At 40.9% G+C, this 20,406-nt stretch overlaps 1 protein-coding gene across 1 annotated transcript in view; it reads left to right on the forward strand.

The window, feature by feature from the left end:
- Window positions 1-11,008, forward strand: part of pak4 (p21 protein (Cdc42/Rac)-activated kinase 4) — an 18,257-nt gene extending 7,249 nt beyond the window's left edge. The window contains exons 7-11 of the mRNA XM_010776083.1: window positions 904-922; window positions 1,640-1,766; window positions 4,492-4,617; window positions 4,697-4,831; window positions 6,462-11,008. Of these exons, the coding sequence (XP_010774385.1) occupies window positions 904-922; window positions 1,640-1,766; window positions 4,492-4,617; window positions 4,697-4,831; window positions 6,462-6,617 (563 nt within the window). The 3' untranslated portion in view covers window positions 6,618-11,008. The remainder of the gene's footprint in view (window positions 1-903; window positions 923-1,639; window positions 1,767-4,491; window positions 4,618-4,696; window positions 4,832-6,461) is intronic.
- The last annotated feature ends 9,398 nt before the right edge of the window (window positions 11,009-20,406 follow it).

Here is a 20,406-nt window from a genome sequence, read left to right on the forward strand (position 1 = left end):
CCTGAGATTACCGGCCAGGCGCCTGGGGGTGAGAAATTTCGCCGCCCAAGGTCGTCCTTTTCGACCTGCCTGGCCTTTCTCACTCAGTGTCCATTCGCGGTCGTTCTCAATTTTTCACTTGGCTCTCACCATACGGCCGCGAACGCCGAATATTAAGTCCACGCCGAATATCAGGGCTTTTAATGCCATAACATAAAGGAACAAGGAAATAAATCAAAAGGGATGAAATGTTGCACTGTCGAAATGCATAAAAGTGCTACAAATATTTTTGTAATACTTATGCAAAGTGAGTCTGTACGTCACTAAATGTTACTCGTGGCGAATATTGTTGATTCACTTATCTGAAATAACGTATTTACTAATAGTAGGACTTTACGGGATAATGAATTCATTCTTACGTACTGAAACTGATCTTTGTCTCATAATTAAATTTGGTGAAAACAATCATAACGAGGTTAAAAATAATTACTTCCTTTTTATTTAATCCCCGGTTTGTGGGCGGGGGGAAACCCCGGTCCCTTTTTTTTTTTGGGTTAGTTTTAGCAAGAAACCACTTAAACCGCCTAAAAGTTTAAAAAATTTCCGTCTTATTTTAGTCTTACTTTTACCCTCCCCCCTTCCGCCATTTTTAAAAAAAAAAAATTGTAGTTTTTAATTTGTTTTTTCCAAAAAAAACTTTTAGGGTTTACAATTTTTTGTTTTACTCCAAAAAAAAAAAAAAAAAAAATTCTCTTAATTTTTCCAGGGGGGGTATTAATGTCAAGCCCACCCCCAGGGGGGGGGGGTTGTAGACGATGGTTTATTTATGTTTAAAAAAAAATTTTTTCCGGTTTAATCTTTTTCCAAAAAAAAAAAGAGAGTTGGAACCACACCCACCAGTGTTTTACACGTTTCACTCTCGAGGAGGGAAGGTTCCTTTGAGGTACTTGTTGGGTCTCGAAAAAGCAGAAGGGATGGTTCCATTTCGGAAAAAAAAACCAAAAAACAATTTTTTTTGTAGAGGGTTGGTGTTTTTAAACAGTACCACTTATTCAAGGGGGCGTTTTTACTTTTTAGTGGTTGGACGTCAGTGGGTTGCCTTTTTTGATTTCTAACCTTTTTGGTGCCCAAAAATCCATTTTATTAAACTTAATCGTACCCATGGGAAAAGAAAGGTAAAATTAGTTCTTAAAGGGGGGAGGAGCTTTTGAGGAGCCAGGAGGCCATTCACCTGGGCCTTTACCTTTTAAAAAGTTTTTTTTTCGGCGCGGTACAACTTTTTCCTGTAGAGTTAAAAGAGATTTACGGAAAGCTCCTGGGCTCCTTTTAAAGGTGTGCCCGTTAGCTGTAAAAATCCATAGATTAGCCGCACCGTTATATAAGCCGCAGCGTCGAAAAATAGGGAAAAAGGCGCGGCTTATAGTCCGAAAATTACGGTACATCAAAATTGTACTTGAGTAGATATATTAATTGACTTACCACCATGGTGTGTCATTTTACATTATCTATTTAATTGTCATTCTCAGTTCTAATTGAGTGTTTTCCTCTCTTGGAGCTACCAATCATTAATATGGCTTCAGAAATAAATGTAGATGAACCTGAATCAAACAGTGTTGATAGAAGTGCATACAAAGGGTGTAAATCTGTGTGTGTCCTGCAGGATGAACGAGGAGCAGATTGCCACGGTGTGTCTGTCTGTCCTGAAGGCGCTGTCTGTCCTCCACACACAGGGTGTGATCCACAGAGACATCAAGAGTGACTCCATCCTCCTCACTCATGATGGCCGCGTATGTACCACATTCTTCACACTAGATAAACACACCTTAGTTCTCTTTAGAGGCATTTCAAACTCATTAAAGCTGTCCAAAGCCTCCCTTTCAGTGCAGGAGTGCAGAACATCTGTTCCTGAGCTGCCCAGTCAGAACAGAGAGCCCAAGTGCGTTCATTATGCCCTTTAGTAGCAGCAAACATCCACTTTTATCAGTCGAACCACAACAAGCATTTCTTCTCAGACATCTCGGGAAGTCATAGAGGGACATGAGCAGGTGTAGTGAGTAACAATACTTTTTGATTTGTTTCATTTAAATGATCAAATGAGCCATCATCATGCAGCGATCATTTATATCCTTCCTGCTTTGAGATGTTACATGCCTGTTGTGTATCTCACTGCACTGCAGCCCCTGACATAACGTCACAAGTTGTTGTAAGAATGAAAATACATTACTGTGTTGTCTTTGTTAACCACAGCTGTTAAACTGGGAGTGTTACCAGTTCACTTCCTGACATTTGAAGGCAGGTTTCTGCTTTCAGTAGAAAATGAAACCAATCTGGTTAGGCCAGAGGAAAATGGAAGTTGTTTCTTGTGTGTCACAGTCCTCGTCAGTAGTGGAATGTTATTAAGTACAAGTGTGAGGTTCTTGTAGTTACTTACATGTTTGCATTTTATGCAGCTTTATACTTCTACATCTCTCTTTGAGGTAAATATTGTACTTATCCATCCCTGTCCTTTTGTGTAAAAAAAAACACTTAACTCCAGGTGTGTTCATTTTGAGTTTTCGTAATGAACTAAAGTGTTTTTTTATGTTTTGAGAAAATATTTATACTTTTTAATCTAAATAAAAGCCTCTCGGATCAGCTGTAAAATATGTATAGCATACTAAGAATGAAAATACTTCTTCTAGCACTGTGTTTTAGTACATAAGACCGTGACTCAGTGTGTCAGAGGAGTGGTTCTGCTGAGTTGAGCTCTTAACCACAATCCTACCATTTAAGCAAGGCCGACAATTTGTGGCAAGTTTTCTGCTAAATGTCGTCAGAGCTTATGTGAAACTGGTGTCTTGTTCACATTGTTAGACCTCAAAGATGACAAATGTTGTAAATAATTTGACAAAATTTGTCATTTTCTGCCAAGCGTACCGCATCCTTTGTTTGTTAATCAATTTGTTTATAATAGGTTAATAGGCATATGTGTCTCAGTCTCTTGCACCATCCCATATAATATCTTGTTTGTGCAAGTCACAGATGTGATGCTAAGACGGCCTAAGGTGTTAACCACAGCCCTTTGATGACATCTGATGTGAGTTTGTGGCTTGTGTCTTTATGAGCTGTGGTGTACAGCAGTATGCATGGCCAGAGAGGCCTCCGGGACACTGAAGGGCTTCTTCAGCATTGTTGTCCTCTGTGAGGAACAGAACAAGGCAGGGGCTGCTTCATGTTGCTCATACTTCATGGACAATGTGTTTAATAGTGATCGGTATATGATATGGGAAGGTTTGTTATATAGTTTTGCTTTGCATGGTGCATGTATACTTTTCCAGTCCTGTTATTTCCCCCCTGTGGACACAGCATCAGTGTTTCTAATGGTGGCCATGTCATGTAACAGTGTATACGTGTCAGACATTACAAACGGAATGAAAGCATCTGCCAGCACCAAATGTCTTAAAGAATACTTTGAAAAACTTTCTTAAAACTTTAAGAAAGTTTTTCAAAATAGGAAGCAGTTGATGTTTCTTTATGTTTATATCACTGGTGGTAAATTCATTTGTAAACACTGAACTCAATTAAAATTGTATAAAATATTTTGAGTTACATCACAGAAAGGCCTTTCTGTGTGACCTGGGTGTTCCTGCAGGCTGCTGAGGTCAGATGGTGTGAGGTGGGTCTGAGGGGCTGCCCGCTGTGGGCCGGGAGGGGAGGCAGACCCCACCAAGCCTTATGTGTTCCTCGTCAGTAGGGCGTTGTATCTGGTGCAGCTGTGTGATAACGGGAGACTTTAGAAACAGTTTGAAGACATACGCTCTCTGTTCGGTTTGATTCTAGTCTATCCGGGTTACATTTCAAGCTTCTTTTGTTTCCCATTAGTGGCAGACATACTGAAACAGTGTCTTGGCTGTGTTAGTTGTTTATGTGTTGCACCACTTCTCATTGTGGGTTTGTTTCATTTCTCTTTCTGAGCTATCTGAGGCTAACAGTGAGCCCTGTGGGCCTTATCAAAGGTTTTCTCTTGCACAGAGTTTCTTAGAAAGATGTGCAGATGGTAGCAAAGAGGAATGCCATTGAGTGAACTATTGAAGCATAAGCTGTGCCTCAGATCATATTTATTTCCATGTTGCAGGAACACACCTTTTTATGTCTTATATTACTTTTCTTCATCATTATGTAATCTAAAGTCAAATGTACCCTGCTGAGAAAAGCTTTTGAACCATTTACCATCCCATGCTTCATGTCGTTTTCAGTCTATCTATATTTTTGTTATCCTTTTTATACTATAATTATCCTACGTTGGTCTATTCTAATCAAACAACATATATTGCATGTTTGTCCCTCGTGAGAGAGCTTTTTCTCTGTTGTTGTTCTAGCCAAAGTTTATTCAATTTTCTTCTGTTTTTAAGGGTAGGTATGCTCTGATTCTGAGTTATTTACTTTCTCGGAGAAATAATCTCCATTTTCATCAGTCATACCATTTCTTTTCTTTTTGTAACCATTCCTTTGTGTGGCTTGTTCTGCCTCCAGGTGAAGCTGTCAGACTTTGGCTTCTGTGCCCAGGTGTCTAAAGAGGTGCAGAGAAGGAAGTCTCTGGTTGGAACGCCATACTGGATGGCACCAGAACTCATATCCAGACTGCCATATGGACCAGAGGTAAAACTCGCACTCTGTTCATGTTGAAACTTCCCCATAAATACATCTCTTCTCGTGGTGACTCTCTCTCTGTATCCAGGTGGATATCTGGTCTCTGGGTATCATGGTGATAGAGATGGTGGACGGGGAGCCGCCGTACTTCAATGAGCCGCCGCTCAAAGCCATGAAAATGATCCGAGACAACCTGCCTCCCAAACTGAAGAATCTGCACAAGGTACCAAGACAAAATGCTGCAGAGCACTTCATGTGAAGCATCATCATCACATAATAACATAATAACACAAATGCTGTACAAATAAAAGACACTTTTCAAGGTTGGATTATAACCTGTGTTTAGGTAATGGGCTGAGTAATCTTAGACCTTTTTGTTCTATGCCTTTTGTAGTGGCTTAAAAGTGTCAACACCTTTTATTTAAAGGGCTTCTTTATAGCAACAAAGAAATGGCAAAGGTCCCAGCTGGACTACTGATAACGTTTTATCAACATAAGCACTAAGACAACTAAATAAGACACCAGTACAGGGGGTCCGCGGGGTCTTAAAAAGTATTAAAAGTTGATAAATTAATTTAGCAAAAATGAAGGCTATTAAAAAGTATTAAACATTATTTTCCAAGGTATTACATTTTGTAGCTTGTTTTCAATAAGTATATACATTGTCCAAAGAGGTTGTATTCTACAGTGTGCCTGAATGTAATCATTGCGTAGGTGTGTAGTGTGATTCTCTGTAGTTTATTTCTGGCATCCCGTTGGATTTGACGTCATCTGAACAGGACATCGCACGCTCACTGCTTTATAGCGCGCGAAGGTCCGTTTACGCCGGTTGTTAAAAAACATCGTTATGGGGAAATGCAAGTTTGCATCTCTTTGGAACAATGCCTAAATCAAATAATACTTTCTAATGGTTTATTTTTCTAATAAACCTTGCATTGGGTTGGTCACACAATTAATTCTCTTGTGCTTTGTTCTATCGGAATTATGATAAGGAGTTATCGCAAGCTGTTTAGTTGTGCTATCTTACAATCAAACTGCAGATGTGATGTATGTACAGTACGGGCTACTATTAATGGGTTACATGGTTAGCCCTTGGTTTTGCAGCCTGATGGCTACAGGCACAAAGGATTGCCCGAGGCGCTTGGTGCTGTGCCGAGGAGGGATGAGTCTGTGGCTGAACTCCTCTGAGGAGGACCTGAGCATCCTCAGGAAGAACAGCTGGCTCTGTCCCTTCCTGAAGAGAGTATCAATGTTGTCTGACCAGTACAGTTTATTGCTGTACTGGTCAGACAACACTGATGTTGTTGTTCCTCAGTGTTGCTGATGTTGAGCTGGAGGTAATTGTTGTCAAACCAGCCTACAAAGTTCTCCACCAGTGTCGATAAAAAAAGAATAGCCGGATTTCTTAAATGTAATTCCATTTTTTGATTGAAAAGGAAATGGTTAACATGGGAATATATCTGATGGAGAAATGTGGTTCCTTGGCTGTGTATATGTGCATGCAGGCAGAAACCATTAGTCAAAAGGATTTCATTCAATGTCTGACAAGAACTGACAGATACATAAATATTGATTTTATATATCGATATATTACGTTTGTTTCCACAGAAAAAAAAATAGATGCAAAGCAGTTAGTAAGGTCTGAATTTGTCTCACTTCAGTCCAAATTCTCTGAGTAGAGATGTTAAGTTATTTATAGTGTGCACCCTTCCACTGGACTGGAGATATCTTATAATGTACATGTGGTTTGTTTTGATTCACAGCCCTGTCACTTCTCTATTTAAACAAATGCTACAGGCTAGTGTCATGAACACCTGAATCTGATGACTCTGAATATTTTCTCCCCCTGCCAGGTCTCCCCTCTGCTCAAGGGCTTCCTGGACAAGACGTTAGTGCGGGACCCAGCTCAGAGGTCCTCGGCCAGCGAGCTTCTCAAACACCCCTTCCTGACCAAGGCGGGGCCCCCCTCCTGCATCGTCCCTCTGATGAGGCAGAACAGGATGAGATGAGACCTGTGACACCAAGAGCTCCACACTCTGGAGGGTAGTGTGTGCAGGTTCAGATGGAACACAATATTCCTGCACAAAGAGGGGGAGGGGTGGGGGGTGGGGGGCACAGAGGTCACGGCTGAGAGCTGCAGAGAGTAAACTGGGTGTGCACAAGTATTCTTTTTTCCTTATGGGAATCACTGAACTGTAGAGGTGTACTCTTTCAAAAAGAGTGTGTGTGTGTGTGTGTGTGTGTGTGTGTGTGTGTGTGTGTGTGTGTGTGTGTGTGTGTGTGTGTGTGTGTGTGTGTGTGTGTGTGTGTGTACCTGGAAATATTGTGGCTGTTTTTTTGTTTTCCATTTGGACCTTACCTGGATTTTAAGTGTGGAGGGGGGTTTTGCACACCAATCGGATGCTTTGAAGGAGCCGTGAGCCCCAGGCTGATTTTAGGCATTGGCTGGGCAACATTTTAATCTCACCATTCGACGGTCTGAAGATGAATTCTCTCACTGAAGGGCTTCTCCCGCTGACAGATCCCAGACCCAGACACTATCCTCATCACACCCAGAACTTACTACTGAGGGAGGACTTCTGCTGACTCAGACATGAGTCAAACAAACTTTATTTTGTAGCCATATAAATACTAGCTTTCTGTTGCAAACAAGCAAACATACACTAAGTCAAAAGGTAAACACTGGAGTTGTGGTTTTTTTTAAATTTGGTTTTACTCTTATTTCCTCCTTATTTTCCTGTGTAAGTACAATGAACATAGAGAGGTATATCAATTTTGATGTTTTGCTATCTCTTTTGTGATTTTTTTATTATTATAATTATTATTATGATTTGTTTCATGGGTTATTTTAGAGAAAGATGTGATGATTTTTGAAGCACTGTTGACGAGAGATAGAAGCTGCACTCCCGGTTGATTCCAGCACGCAGACACTAGACTTTATATTGTATTTCTTTAGACCAGACCAGATGGGATTTGTTGTCCATCCACCTTGGTGATGAAGATGTCCCTTTATCGCCAGGACAATAATACACCCCCTTAACACTGAATGGAACTACAATTCTGACAAAGCTTATACAAATCCCAGCCCTGTTTTAGCATTTCTCCTTTTTTTTAATTTTAGAAGAGTAGGCTTTTCCATGACCTGTTTTTTAACTTTAATAACTATTTCACCTGAAAGAGGTTTCTTCTGGTAGAAAGTGAGAGTGCTCGAATTTGTTGTCAGTCCACGTTTGTTTGGATTTGTTTTATTCTGTGGTTCACATTCTCTTTCTGACAGTCATTGCTCTCTTTCAACAAACGCAGAGCGGCTGCTGTTCCAGGCTGCTGCTGATTAGAGCTCTCATCGCGTTATTCTATTCAATCAATTCATCATTGATCTCGTAGTTAAGGCCTCTGACGGAGCGCTCCTGAATCACCTCACGAGTGCTTTATTTTTAAGCGGTAAAGGAAACTCTTATAGTACTTGGCACGAAGACATTGTGTGAAGATATGCTTCTGTTTGCATTTCAGTCTCTGTGCATCATGTGTTCTGTGACAGTGGACCTTTGGGCAGATGACCGGGGTGCTTAAGGCACACAATGCTTCTATGAAAATCCAATATGAACACTAGTTAGCAACAACTGTAATACTAACGCACACATGCACGCATGCATGAGCTAAAAGAATAATCCGACCTGGATCATAGTTCTGCAGCAGTGCAAAGAAACCATCCTCCATCAGTGCTCGGTTCATTTCATGACAATATGTAACAGGTTTATGTTTATTGTCAGACACAAACACTCATTAGGACATCCAGATCAGTCACTGCAAATGAAATGTTTTTAAATTCCAGCAGACACTAAAAATAAATGAATTACACTTCAGGTCTGGTTTATACCTTGGAGCATTGGACAGTCACTTATACAGACGATGGCTGGAGAGATAAGGCTCTGTTATTATTCCTCCCTCTGAAGGTGGTTTGGCACAGAGATGCTTATCCACACATTCCACTCTGCTGCTGTTTCCATTCCTTCTATGTCTTCTGTTGCAACTAAACAGGAGAGGGGCTTCAATTATTAGGATGGCATAGCACAATCGCTGTTGTCATGAACTATTCCACATATACTGCTATACATACAGCTATAGGTATGCACTAATGATACAGTGCACATTTTCCTTTATTCTTCTTGTGCTTATGTGGAACCCAATGACTGAGTGCTTGTGCAAATAGCAGGATGTGTTCCAAGCTAGAACTTGTTTTCTAACAAAGATGATCATTCTTGCAAAGCACAGCAATGATGGTGAGAACGCCCTCCCGGGCATGCAGTCTGTCGGGTGTTTCCTTGGAGTCGTCTCTGGGTTCCTTAATGCTCTCCTGTTTTAGCAGCGGTGTGAGCACAACAATGTAGCTTCCACTTCCTGAAACAGGTGTTCTCTGGTTTACATGAGCAGCTCTGAGACACTGCAGGCTAAGTGTTGGTTTATCATCAACTTTTTCTGTTTCCAGTAACATTCACTGAAGATAGATTCCTGGTAGGCGTCTTTGCACATTTCAGCTGTTTTTCTGTCTGATGCGTGACAATGACTCACAGAGTAGGAAACATGCTGCGATGCTTCGTGTTTCTAATGAGACGTGAGGGCTGTGTGGATGATGTTTGACCGAATGACATCACGTATGGTCCAGGTCATTCAGCTTTGTTTTGTTTGGTTGTGACACTTTCTCATTTTATAACAGGCAGAATCTCAAATTAGACCATAAGATCTGGACGTATTGATTCTTCACTCACATTTCATAGTTTAAATCCGCTGAATGCTGGTAAATGAATCTGTTGAGCTTCCTGCTGTTCTTTTTGAGAGGCCGGAATATGTATAGCATATGAGAACCACTGATAAGACAAAAATAAATCTAATCATTTTGAGAATAATGTCATGCTGTATATTATGAGGGTGAAAAATGTGTATTTTTTGAAAAGGAAAGTCATATTTTGCCAACTATTTTTAGATATTATCAAAGCTAAAAAAAAAAATGAGGTTGCTTCAGGAACAAAAATACATTTGAATAGGATTCTGTGTTTAATGGTTTGGCTCTGCCTCTTTTTCACCTCAACATCCTCAAACGTATTATACTAAGGTACTCATTTGCAGACCACTCAGACATTTGTTTTTCAAAATATATTGTCTTTTCCTCTTAGAATTTAAATTGAACCTCTAAATATTGAAACTTCTGTCATAAAACATTTTGCCTTTGTTTTCAGGTTATTTGGTTTCCTACCTTGGCCCCATCTGTTATGTGTATGTCCTTACATTGTGTTACCAATAGTTTTTTTTCCCACCTTGTCCTACCTGCATGTAGGTCAAGGTGTAAACAAACTCTCTGTTATATTATTTTATATTTTTCCTGTTTATCCCACATTCAGTCATTTCTCCTTTTGATGATCAATGTGAAAGTCCCTGATGTGTTCTGGTAGAATGATGGATCTTTGGGTAGACTGTAACTATATTTGTATGGCCCAGATTCTACTGCTGTGTTTGTGTTGGAGGGTATGTTTGTGTACATATTCATGATTTCTTGCCTTAACATTTACAAACACTACTTGACGGCTGACGGTGTTGACACTACGACTGTTAAAGACGGAGAACAGAGACTTCCATGACGCTTCTTGTCATCTCGCATATCTGAATAAGTCCAATCATTTGTATCAGAAGTTATGAGAAGATCTTCCTGCTTGATACATTAAAAAGGCTCTCATTGACATTCCTGCTGAGACCACTTCAGATTTTCTTCTCACCTCCATTTTCGGGAGCTTCCAATAGTTTTCATTTCTTTACAAGTAGCAAATGAGCAGCCCAGTGCTGTGTTCAGGGTTCAGTGCCGTGCCTTGCCTTGCGGCATATTGACCGACATTTTGGGGATTTTGCAGTTACATGAATAGTCTTGCTTCTTGGGAAAACCCCCAGCAGCTGGTTTCCATAGCGACCGTGTGTTGACTGATCCCCATTGACCACTACTGACCAACCAGCCTGCGCTATGAAATATGTGACAAATGGGTAATTGTCATTGACTTGCCTTTTGTTTAAATGCTGGTATTGTGCAGTATTGACATGTCTTGCCATACATCAAATTCCAACTGTTCCTGCTCCATCTTGTTTTTGTAAATTTCACTGATATTGTAAAAAAAAAAACATAGACTAAACTTTGCAAATTATGCTTCTTTTTTTTTAAAATACAGATTTTGTAAAAGTCTTCCATGGTGTCGGTTTTCTGTTATTTTTGTCTGTTCTGAAATGTTGTTTTTAACAGACGCCCGCTGACAGGTGCAGCGAAAATGAGCTGGGGCTCGCAATTTCGAAGATGGACACAATTTCCAAAGATATCAATATTTTATCAAATCCTTATTTGATTTGCTGCATGTATGGAAGTGCAATTATATCCAAATACATCTCAAAAACTACACATATGGTGAAGTACCACACCTTGTGCAGGTGCCCCATGGAGAAATACTCCGCTTATTAAAGTATGTTTTCAATAGGGCCCATGTGGTCGGTTATTCATTAGCTGATGCAGAATCCGAATGACTCAAAGTTTGTCCCTAATTTGGTATCAAACTTTTATAAGAAGAAGAATCATCACATCATTATTCCACATCTGTAAAGTAACTAAAGGTTAAATACATGTTGTGGAGTAAAAGTACACCATTTACCTCTGACTTGTAGTAGAGTAGAAGAAGTACAAAGTAGCAAAAAACTTTAGTTTACTTACTTTACTAGTAAAGTACAAGTACAGTACTTGAATTAATGTACTTAGTATACTTTAAACCACTGGTAAAATGATACCGATAGCGAGTGCTAGTAATATTAAAACGTGACAGACATGATTAAAGAAAGCCCTCCCAACGAGTTCTCTACTTGTAATCAATGTACTTCCCCAGTGTTGGATATTAAGGCCTTAATGGAGAATCATCCTTTAAAGTCACCCAACTGAATAATAACATGTGTGATAAAGACCCACATGCTGCGTGGGGAGCTGGAGCTGCTCTCCACAAACCAGCAGCTCTATTCCCTGCTCAGCAGCACGCTTTTAGTGTGTGTGTGTGTGTGTGTGTGTGTGTGTGTGTGTGTGTGTGTGTGTGTGTGTGTGTGTGTGTGTGTGTGTGTGTGTCTTTCAGGATGAATAATAAGAGCATTCACCTTGCCTTTAAAGTTAAGAATTCAGATCATTCACTTGAGTTAATTTTGCAATTCTACAGCATATAAATAATTGGTCACAAAAGTCCTACATTCAAAATACCATTAGCATCAAAATATACTTTAAATACCAAAGTTTATATTTATTAATAATTATAATAATAATGTAAGTCCGTACTAAACTAGTAACTAAAGTGATGAGCCAATGTAGTGAAGTGAAAAATAGACTATTTATCTCTAAAGTGTTATAAAGTTTTATCTAAAGTTGTCATTCCTCTATTCACAATTATCTAAACCAAGGTAATGCTCTTTTCTAAAGCTAAAGCTAAAAATACACCAGACTGCTTTGGATATTGTAACTACGCAAGGAATACAACTTGAAGTGGTTACCTGTTACAAATACTTGGGTATCTGGCTTGATGACTGTCTTATTTTTAAATTTCATGTAAATAACCTGCTTAAAAAGCTGAGGGTTAGGCTAGGTTTCTTTTACAGAAATAAGTCCTGTTTCTCGCTTGAGGCCAGGAAAAGCTAGTCACTGTGACCTTTTTACCTGTGCTGGACTATGGTGATTTGTTATATATGAATGCACCTGCCAATTACCTGAGCAAGTTAGATGCTGCGTATCACAGTGCACAGATTTTTGACAAATTGTAAAGCACTTACGCATCACTGTACACCAAGGCGGTTTTGCCATCACTTACTGTACGGAGGCTCAGTCACTGGTACTTTTTCATTTACAAAGCCCTGTTGGATAAACTACCATCTTATATCTGCTCCCTGATCTCTCGGCGAATTGAAAGTACTTATTGCCTGAGATCGCATGCTATGGTTTTATTAAATGTGCCTAGTGATGTCTTAGGGAAGAAAGCTTTTAGATGTGCAGCTCCACTAACTTGGAACAGGCTGCAAAAAGAATGAAAAATTACCAAGCTAGTACCACTACATGTTTTTAAAGTTCGGTTGGATGCTACAAAATCAGATGCTGTTGGTACCTGTACATGTGGATAGATATGTAAATTGTAATCCCTGTACATTTTGCTGTATGATGTCCTTTTGTTGTTCTGTTGTTTTTATGTTTTCATGTGGAACCTACTGCTGCAGGTCTCCCTTGAAAAAGAGATCATTGATCTCAATGGGATTTTACCTGGATAAATAAAGGTTTTGAATTGAATTGAATCTAACATTTTGTTTCCACATTTCTATATTTGTGAGTGAAGTGCCGCGATTTCCCTTTTCTAAATAACTGCGTGCTCGTGCATGTGTGTGCGTGTACTCGCCGGAGCGCGCCTCTGTGCTGTGAGGTAATGGGAGCTTTTCCAGAACTTGACGGAGCCGCGCAGGTGGGCGGTGATTGGCTGCTCGCAGCAGCCAATCACCGCCTGGACTGCTCGCAAACACAGCTGATCGATGAGTCAGCGCGAGGCAGCGGAGCAGCACCTATGAGCAGCACCCACTTGTTGCTGAGGCAGGAGCGGAGCTGACGGAGGTCTACAGCCGCGAGCCATCTCACCTGCTGGGGAACCAGAGGAGCTCCTCCAGCCTACAGCCCCTCCGCCTCACCTCCGCCTCCCGCTGCTGCCTCTCCGCGGCTCTCAGGTGAGACTTCGAGACATTTGGTATAAATACTTGGTCCAATCAGAGACGCTTTTAAAATCAATAAGCTATAAACATATAACATACCGTCACACTGTGTCCCTCCGCGGGGATCTATTTTATAGCCTTTGATCAAATCAACTGAATTGCTGTAGCTGTGAGTTCATACAGAGAAAACATGAACTGCTTATTGCCTATTAATTAAACCTTCTGGTGACAGAACGAGGACCAGAATTAGCTTTATTTAGTATTTCAACACATCAGCTTTATTAATATTATACCGGAATGGACATAGGCCTACATCTAAAACAAGGACAGCAAATCAGGTCAATAAATAAAAAACATAAAAATATAACTGATATGTAAAATCAACAGAGCGCAAAGGCTGCTGGAATAGATCTTGGATGATTCATGGAACAGATAGCTTTAAACATGGGGTAGGTGGATAAGACTTGTAATGATGTGACAGTGATGATGTTCATGTCAGTGTGACAGACAGTGATTGTTAGGGGGATGGTTATTGATAGTTAATAACCACAGGAATAGTATTGTGAAGTCATGAAGCTTCCACTGAGGAACAAAGGCTCTTTTAACCTGTGGTACTAAATGCAGTGCAGAGCCCTGAGGGGCCACAGTGTGGAGCTATGAGGTGGTCCTGAGGGGCCACAATGTGGAGCTGTGAGGTGGTCCTGAGGGGCCACAGTGTGGAGCTATGAGGTGGTCCTGAGGGGCCACAGTGTACTCTGTCAATCCCTGGATGTGTTCAGGACTGTGATCAGGTTCAGACGGTTGGTCGGACAAAAGAGGTGATTGAAGACTTCAGAATAATTTCTGCACTTTTTTTTGCCATTTCATAAACCAGAAAATGAAAATACATGTTTTCAGATGAAATGATAATGATTTAGTTTAATATTTCAACTTTAGATGTGTTAAAAAAAAAGTGAATGCCTGGATGTGTGTGACTTGCTGGGACTCTAGTGGCCCCACTTGACCCCCCCACAGATAACACTGTGAAGGCCTATGCTCCAGACACACTTGGGTGCCTTTTTAGTGCAATTAAATGCAAATGTATTTATCACTGTTCCGCAAAACATACAAACCTGGTAATAACTACATTAATACATCTGTAAAAAGCTGCACAGGAAGTGGCAGACAGCGGGAGCTAATATGGAGACTACTGCCTGCTTTACCTGCAGGAACGTTGAGTATGAGCTTCACCTTTTACAATTATTATATTGTTGTTTATTCCCAGTAGTTCTATATCGGCAAACCCGATCAATCAAAAAAAAACTTGTTTGATTCTGTCATTCATATTTATTCAACTTCAATGTTCAATTAGCTTTTAATTTGACCATGTTCAGAGGGGAAAGTGTTTCAGTGATTGAAGGCAAACAGCAATCTGTGGCAGCACATCATACAGAGACCAGCACACTGCTGTGTACTGTGTGTACTGTTCAGAGCATTAACACACCCAAACATCCCCTAATCTCACTTAGCAGGAAGGAGCAGGTTTCTTGTGATTGCTATATTTGTCATATATGATTATATCAAATTAAATATAGACCAGAGGACGTTTTGAAGGCGTTGTCTGTGAGAAACACTGGCTTCTCTTCCTCAGTGCTGTCCGGCTGTGATGATGGCAGCTTTGGTTTTCTCTGGTAATGTTGCTTATGTTTCAGGTCGATTAGAGAAGTGGAATTTGGACTCCTCACACATGGATAGGGATGTGGTAGAAGTGTCTGTATGAAGAGTTCTAAGTTACCACTTAGAACTGAAAAGCTAAAGTCTCCCCAAACAACAGTTCATATGTCCTCTTCTGTATAGGACCTTTATTGGAAAATCACATTTATAAGCAATTCTCATAAAATAAGAAAAGTGGTGAAGCTTGGAGGTGCAGTAACAGAGGGAAGTAGACGAGGTGAAGACTACTACGTCAATGTTTGATGATTCAGACATCGCTTTGTGTCGATGGTCAATGAATGTTCATTTAGTGTTCATTCGTCATCACTTATATTAGATTGTGTTTACTGTACATTTCATTTAAGTGATTCTGTTCTCTCTCCTTCCACCCTCCTTCATCTCGGATGCAATAAGTGATGCATTTAGTTACTTTGGGCCTGGGTAAGGGCCTACAAGGAGGCGCTCACCTTGACCAAAGCTCAATACTATTCAACCATAATCGACCAACTGTTTTCAACCATAAATAGTTTACTCCGCCCCATTGCTTCCCCACAACCTCCTGGTGCTCGTGACCTCTGCTCGGACTTCCTGGATTTCTTCCAGGCCAAAGTGAATTCCATCCACTTGCAGCTTAACGCACCTGCCCCCCCCCGCTCATCACACAGCTCCTACTCCAAGCGCCGCTGCTCCAACTGCACGCTCCTCATACTGCCACCTCTCTGCTTTCACCCCTGTGGATGCTGTCCAGGTGGCTAAGCTGGTTTCTAAGGCCAAGCCCTCCACTCTCTGGACCCCATGCCCACTGTCCTAGTAAAGGCAACACTACACACTGTTCTGCCCACCATCGTGGACATCATTAATTCCTCCCTGCTAACTGGCATCTACCCAACATCCTTCAAAACTGCCTCAGTCACCCCCATTCTGAAGAAACCCGGACTTGAACCAGCTGACCTCAACAACTACCGGCCAATCTCCAACCTTCCCTTCCTTAGTAAAATCTTGGAAAGAGCAGTCGCCGACCAACCCCACCATCACATGTCCAACTATGAGCTCTATGAACCCTTTCAATCTGCCTACCGGACCCACCACAGCACAGAGACCGCCCTGATCAAAATCACCAATGACCTCCTCATCGCAGCTGACTCAGGCTCCATCACTACACTAATTCTCCTAGACCTCTCTGCGGCCTTTGACACCATCTCCCATAATATCCTCCTCACCCGCCTGTCTGAACTCCTTGGCCTCACTGACTCCGCCCTCTCCTTCTTCCACTCATACCTCTCGGACCGGACACAGTTTGTCACACACGCTGGCTGCAGCTTCCCCTGTGCTTCTGTCAACCATGGAGTCCCCCAAGGCTCGGTGCTCGGTCCCCTTCTATTCACAATATACATTCTTCCGATTAGAAAGGTTCTGCCCATCTCCCCCCTCAGTCACTAATCAACTGCCTACACAAAATTAAAACCTGGATGAACACCAACCTACTAAAACTAAACAGTGATAAAACTGAGCTCATGGTTGTGGCCCCCAAGGCACTGCTCAGGAAGGTTGGAGATCTGCTCCTCAACATCGACGGTTCCGTCATCTCCCCATCCCCTCAGGTCCGCAACCTTGGAGTTGTCTTAGATTCAACCCTCTCATTTCAAAACCACATCAAGTCCGTTTCAAAATCAGCCTTCTTCCACCTCAGAAATATATCAAGACTCCGGCCATCACTGTCAGACTCTGTTGCAGAGAAGCTGATACATTGTTTTATTACCTCACGCCTGGACTATTGTAACGGAGTCCTGTCCGGGGTTCCCAGCAAAACCCTGAACAGGCTCCAGTACATACAGAACTCAGCTGCCAGGGTTCTCAAACGCACCGAGCCCTGGCAGCACATCACCCCCACTCTCTTCAACCTCCACTGGCTCCCGGTCAAGTCCTGCATCACCGACAAACTCCTCCTCCTAACCTACAAATCCCTCCATGCCCTCTCCCCTCAGTCCCTCACAGATCTCCTCCACCCATACATCCCGTCCCGCACCCTTCGATCCTCAGACTCCGGCCTGCTCTCCATTCCCCATTCACGCCTCCGCACCTTTGGGGACCGTGCCTTCAGTGTCGCTGCCCCCACCCTCTGGAACTCCCTCCCTGCAGAAATCCGCAACGCCCCTTCTCTCAACATGTTCAAATCAACCCTTAAAACTCATCTGTTCAACATCGCCTTCCAACAATAACTCACCCCCCCCCAACTTACACTTCCATTTCTGCCCCTGCCCCCTGTTTTATGTTTATTTTTTAATGTTTTATGTTGTCCTTGTATGTTTCTTTGTAAAGCGACCTTAAGGTTATGAAAGGCGCTATATAAATTCAAGTTATTATTATTATTACTTTGCAGATTCAGATTGATATTATAGAACACAAATCAACTACACCCCTAGATTTTGAATACAGGGTGGTTACTTGTAACTAATTCATGTCCACTCGTATCTACTGCACAAATGGGGACATGAGTCAGTTCTTTATAAAAGAGACAAATAAAACCCTGAGGCTAAACTTTGATCTGTAGAAACAGTGAGCAGCAGCGCAGAAAGAGCAGAGTTCACTCAGCTACTGATCTACCCCCTCCGTCAGGTGTGGTTCCTCTACACCCTTCTCCTCCCCTGTTTTCACCAAACACATCTCTTGTTTTGGCTGGAAACATTAAGTACATCATTTCCTATGTGACTGAAAATATTTCCAAAAAGGAGCTTGGAAATAAAATGCAGTAAAATGCATCATTCACATACAGTAGATGCAGCATTACTATTACTATTATAATTAAACATAATACTGTACATATTATTAAAACACACATGAACTTTTTACTGCACAATAATTTCCTGTGTGGTACTTTCTGACATACTTTGACTCTGATGGACCAATAGTTGCTCCTCAGAGCGTGTACTCCTCAAAGCGCGCACTCCTCAGAGCGTGTGCTCAGCAGTTGTTATCCCACAGCTCTCTTGCTGTAACTGAAGCCTCCTCATGATGATGGATGGAGGGGAGTGAAAATGCTCAGTGTAAGATTTGTAAGATAATCTGCAGCAGAGAGGGTCTCCGAGCTGTGAGGTCACCATATATTGATATGCTTCTGAAGATGTATTCCCAGCTCATGAAGTAATGTCGGCAGTGCTGCTAAAATACATTTACAGTACTTCAGTGTTAAGGTACTTTACTTGAATATTTACTATTGTTGCGCAACTTTATACTTCTACTCGACTACTTCTCAGTCTCAAATAGTACGCTTTTTACATAAAATAAAATGTCAATGGGTAATGTTACTTTGCCGTGTGCAATAATTAATAAATAATATAAATTACTAACTATAATGATGTATTCACTATAAACTACCCAGTAGTATATCAAGTTAAATATTTTTGTTGTCCATATTTTCCAGTTACAGCATTACAATTATTAATTATACCAATGTGTATTATTCCGAAATGGACCTGCATAGTGAGTGCTTTCACTTCTGGTACTTATATACGTATATTTTGATGCTGATACTTTTGTATGATTTTTTTAATGCAGGACTTTTACACTTAACAAATTATTTCTAAATTATAGTTTTGCTACTTTTACTGAGGTACAACACCTCTCTGAATGTCTTTAGAGTTGTCTGTGTGTATTAGAATTGTGTTGACAAAAATGACAGCAGTTTTGATATCACAGAGGGTCGTGATTACTAAGATCCAGAGCTCCCACGCAGATTGTGTGTGTGTGTGTGTGTGTGTGTGTGTGTGTGTGTGTGTGTGTGTGTGTGTGTGTGTGTGCGTGGGAGCCTTTTACAGAACAACTACAATAAAAAGCTCTTTATGTCCGCATCCTACCCAACGACCAATTCTAGCACTAGCAAGTAACACAACAAACTATTATCATGAGAAACAAGTCAAAAAACCTTCGTCATTTAGGGTTCAGGAAGGCTTCACATCCTTTTGTACGAGTTTTGGTTCTACAACAGGAAATGAACCAGAGAGAGAGAGAGAGACTGCAATTTTGAAAGATAAATATCTCAAGGGAAAATAGTTTTTTAATTTGAACTGATCAAAATCGTATCAATCCTCTGCTCTACTCTGAACAGTTCTAAATGTAAATATATAAGTTCATCTTATCAGTGTTGCTAGACATAAATTAACTCCTACAAGATTATACTACTACTACTACAAAAATAAGTAATAATTCAAATAAATGAATAGGAAAATATGCTAGTGTTTTTTTTGAAATTGTCAGAACAGCTAAAGATACATTTGATATATTAATATACTTTCAGATCAGTTTAATTTAGTTCAAAAGTCATATCTTTACAAGCTTTTGTTAAATAAAGTCAATTTGTTTAATGTTAAGTTCACGAAATAAATGCATTTGAATCTAGTCTGTCATTAAAATGTAAATGGGATTTTTGTTGCTTTTTGATATTAGTATGCACTTTGATGCTAGATGTCGCCTTCATAGCTTAGCAGGAACCATTGACCTGTCTCACTACAGGTCTTTAAAACTGTACTGCATTGGCCATATAGGCTGTATATATTTTTTAATAATGTGTTCTCATTTTCTTCTGAGTTCTCAAAAATGATATTCGGCAAATAAAACAAAACTGAAGGTTTTTATTGCCTGAAGATTTGATACCATGGTGACATATTCCGCTCAGCCGTAGATGTAGGAGAGTACAAATCCTTTATAGTCCCCCGCTGTGAGCCTGCCTGTATAAAGGAAGACTAAACAGATGCAGCAGTACACCTAGCAGTACACAGTGTTTGTAGGATGTAGCTTCCTCTCCCACAGGCTACATCCTCCATACGGAGCTTCATTCAAACTAAGCGCTGTCTGCAGCAGCTCGACGTGTTGAAGCCGTGCTCTGTAGGCAGCAGGCGTGGCGGCTATAAAACACTCCCTGCTGCAGCTCACCTCCACTCAGAGCTGAGGTTGGCAGGCATGTTGGGACCGTGCTGCTTCTGTTTTTCATGGCAAGCAGCCTGAAGGTGCGAGAGTGATGCAACAGGAGGGAGAAGCGATGACAGAGAGTGGGTTCATCTGAACAGCTTCAAAACAGAAGTCCCTTTACTGGTAGCATGTGGCTAGTTTCACTTGATTTAGAGTTACAGTTTCTTAGCATTCATTCATGAAGATAGTATTGATGCTTACATCCACTTCAAATGATTGCAATAAACAGTTGATGCCCCTTGAGACACCACTTCCAGTCAAATGTGATCAAACAATGAATCAGAATCACAATATAGACAGGTACAAGATACAACTCGCAGGAGTCATGATATATGTGGAACGCATCATATGTTAAAAATGGTGATTTCACAACAATTTCATTTTCATTTCATT

This window comes from Notothenia coriiceps, unplaced genomic scaffold, assembly GCF_000735185.1.
Source record: "Notothenia coriiceps isolate Sejong01 unplaced genomic scaffold, NC01 NC01_scaffold00016689, whole genome shotgun sequence".
Classification (NCBI taxonomy): domain Eukaryota; kingdom Metazoa; phylum Chordata; class Actinopteri; order Perciformes; family Nototheniidae; genus Notothenia; species Notothenia coriiceps.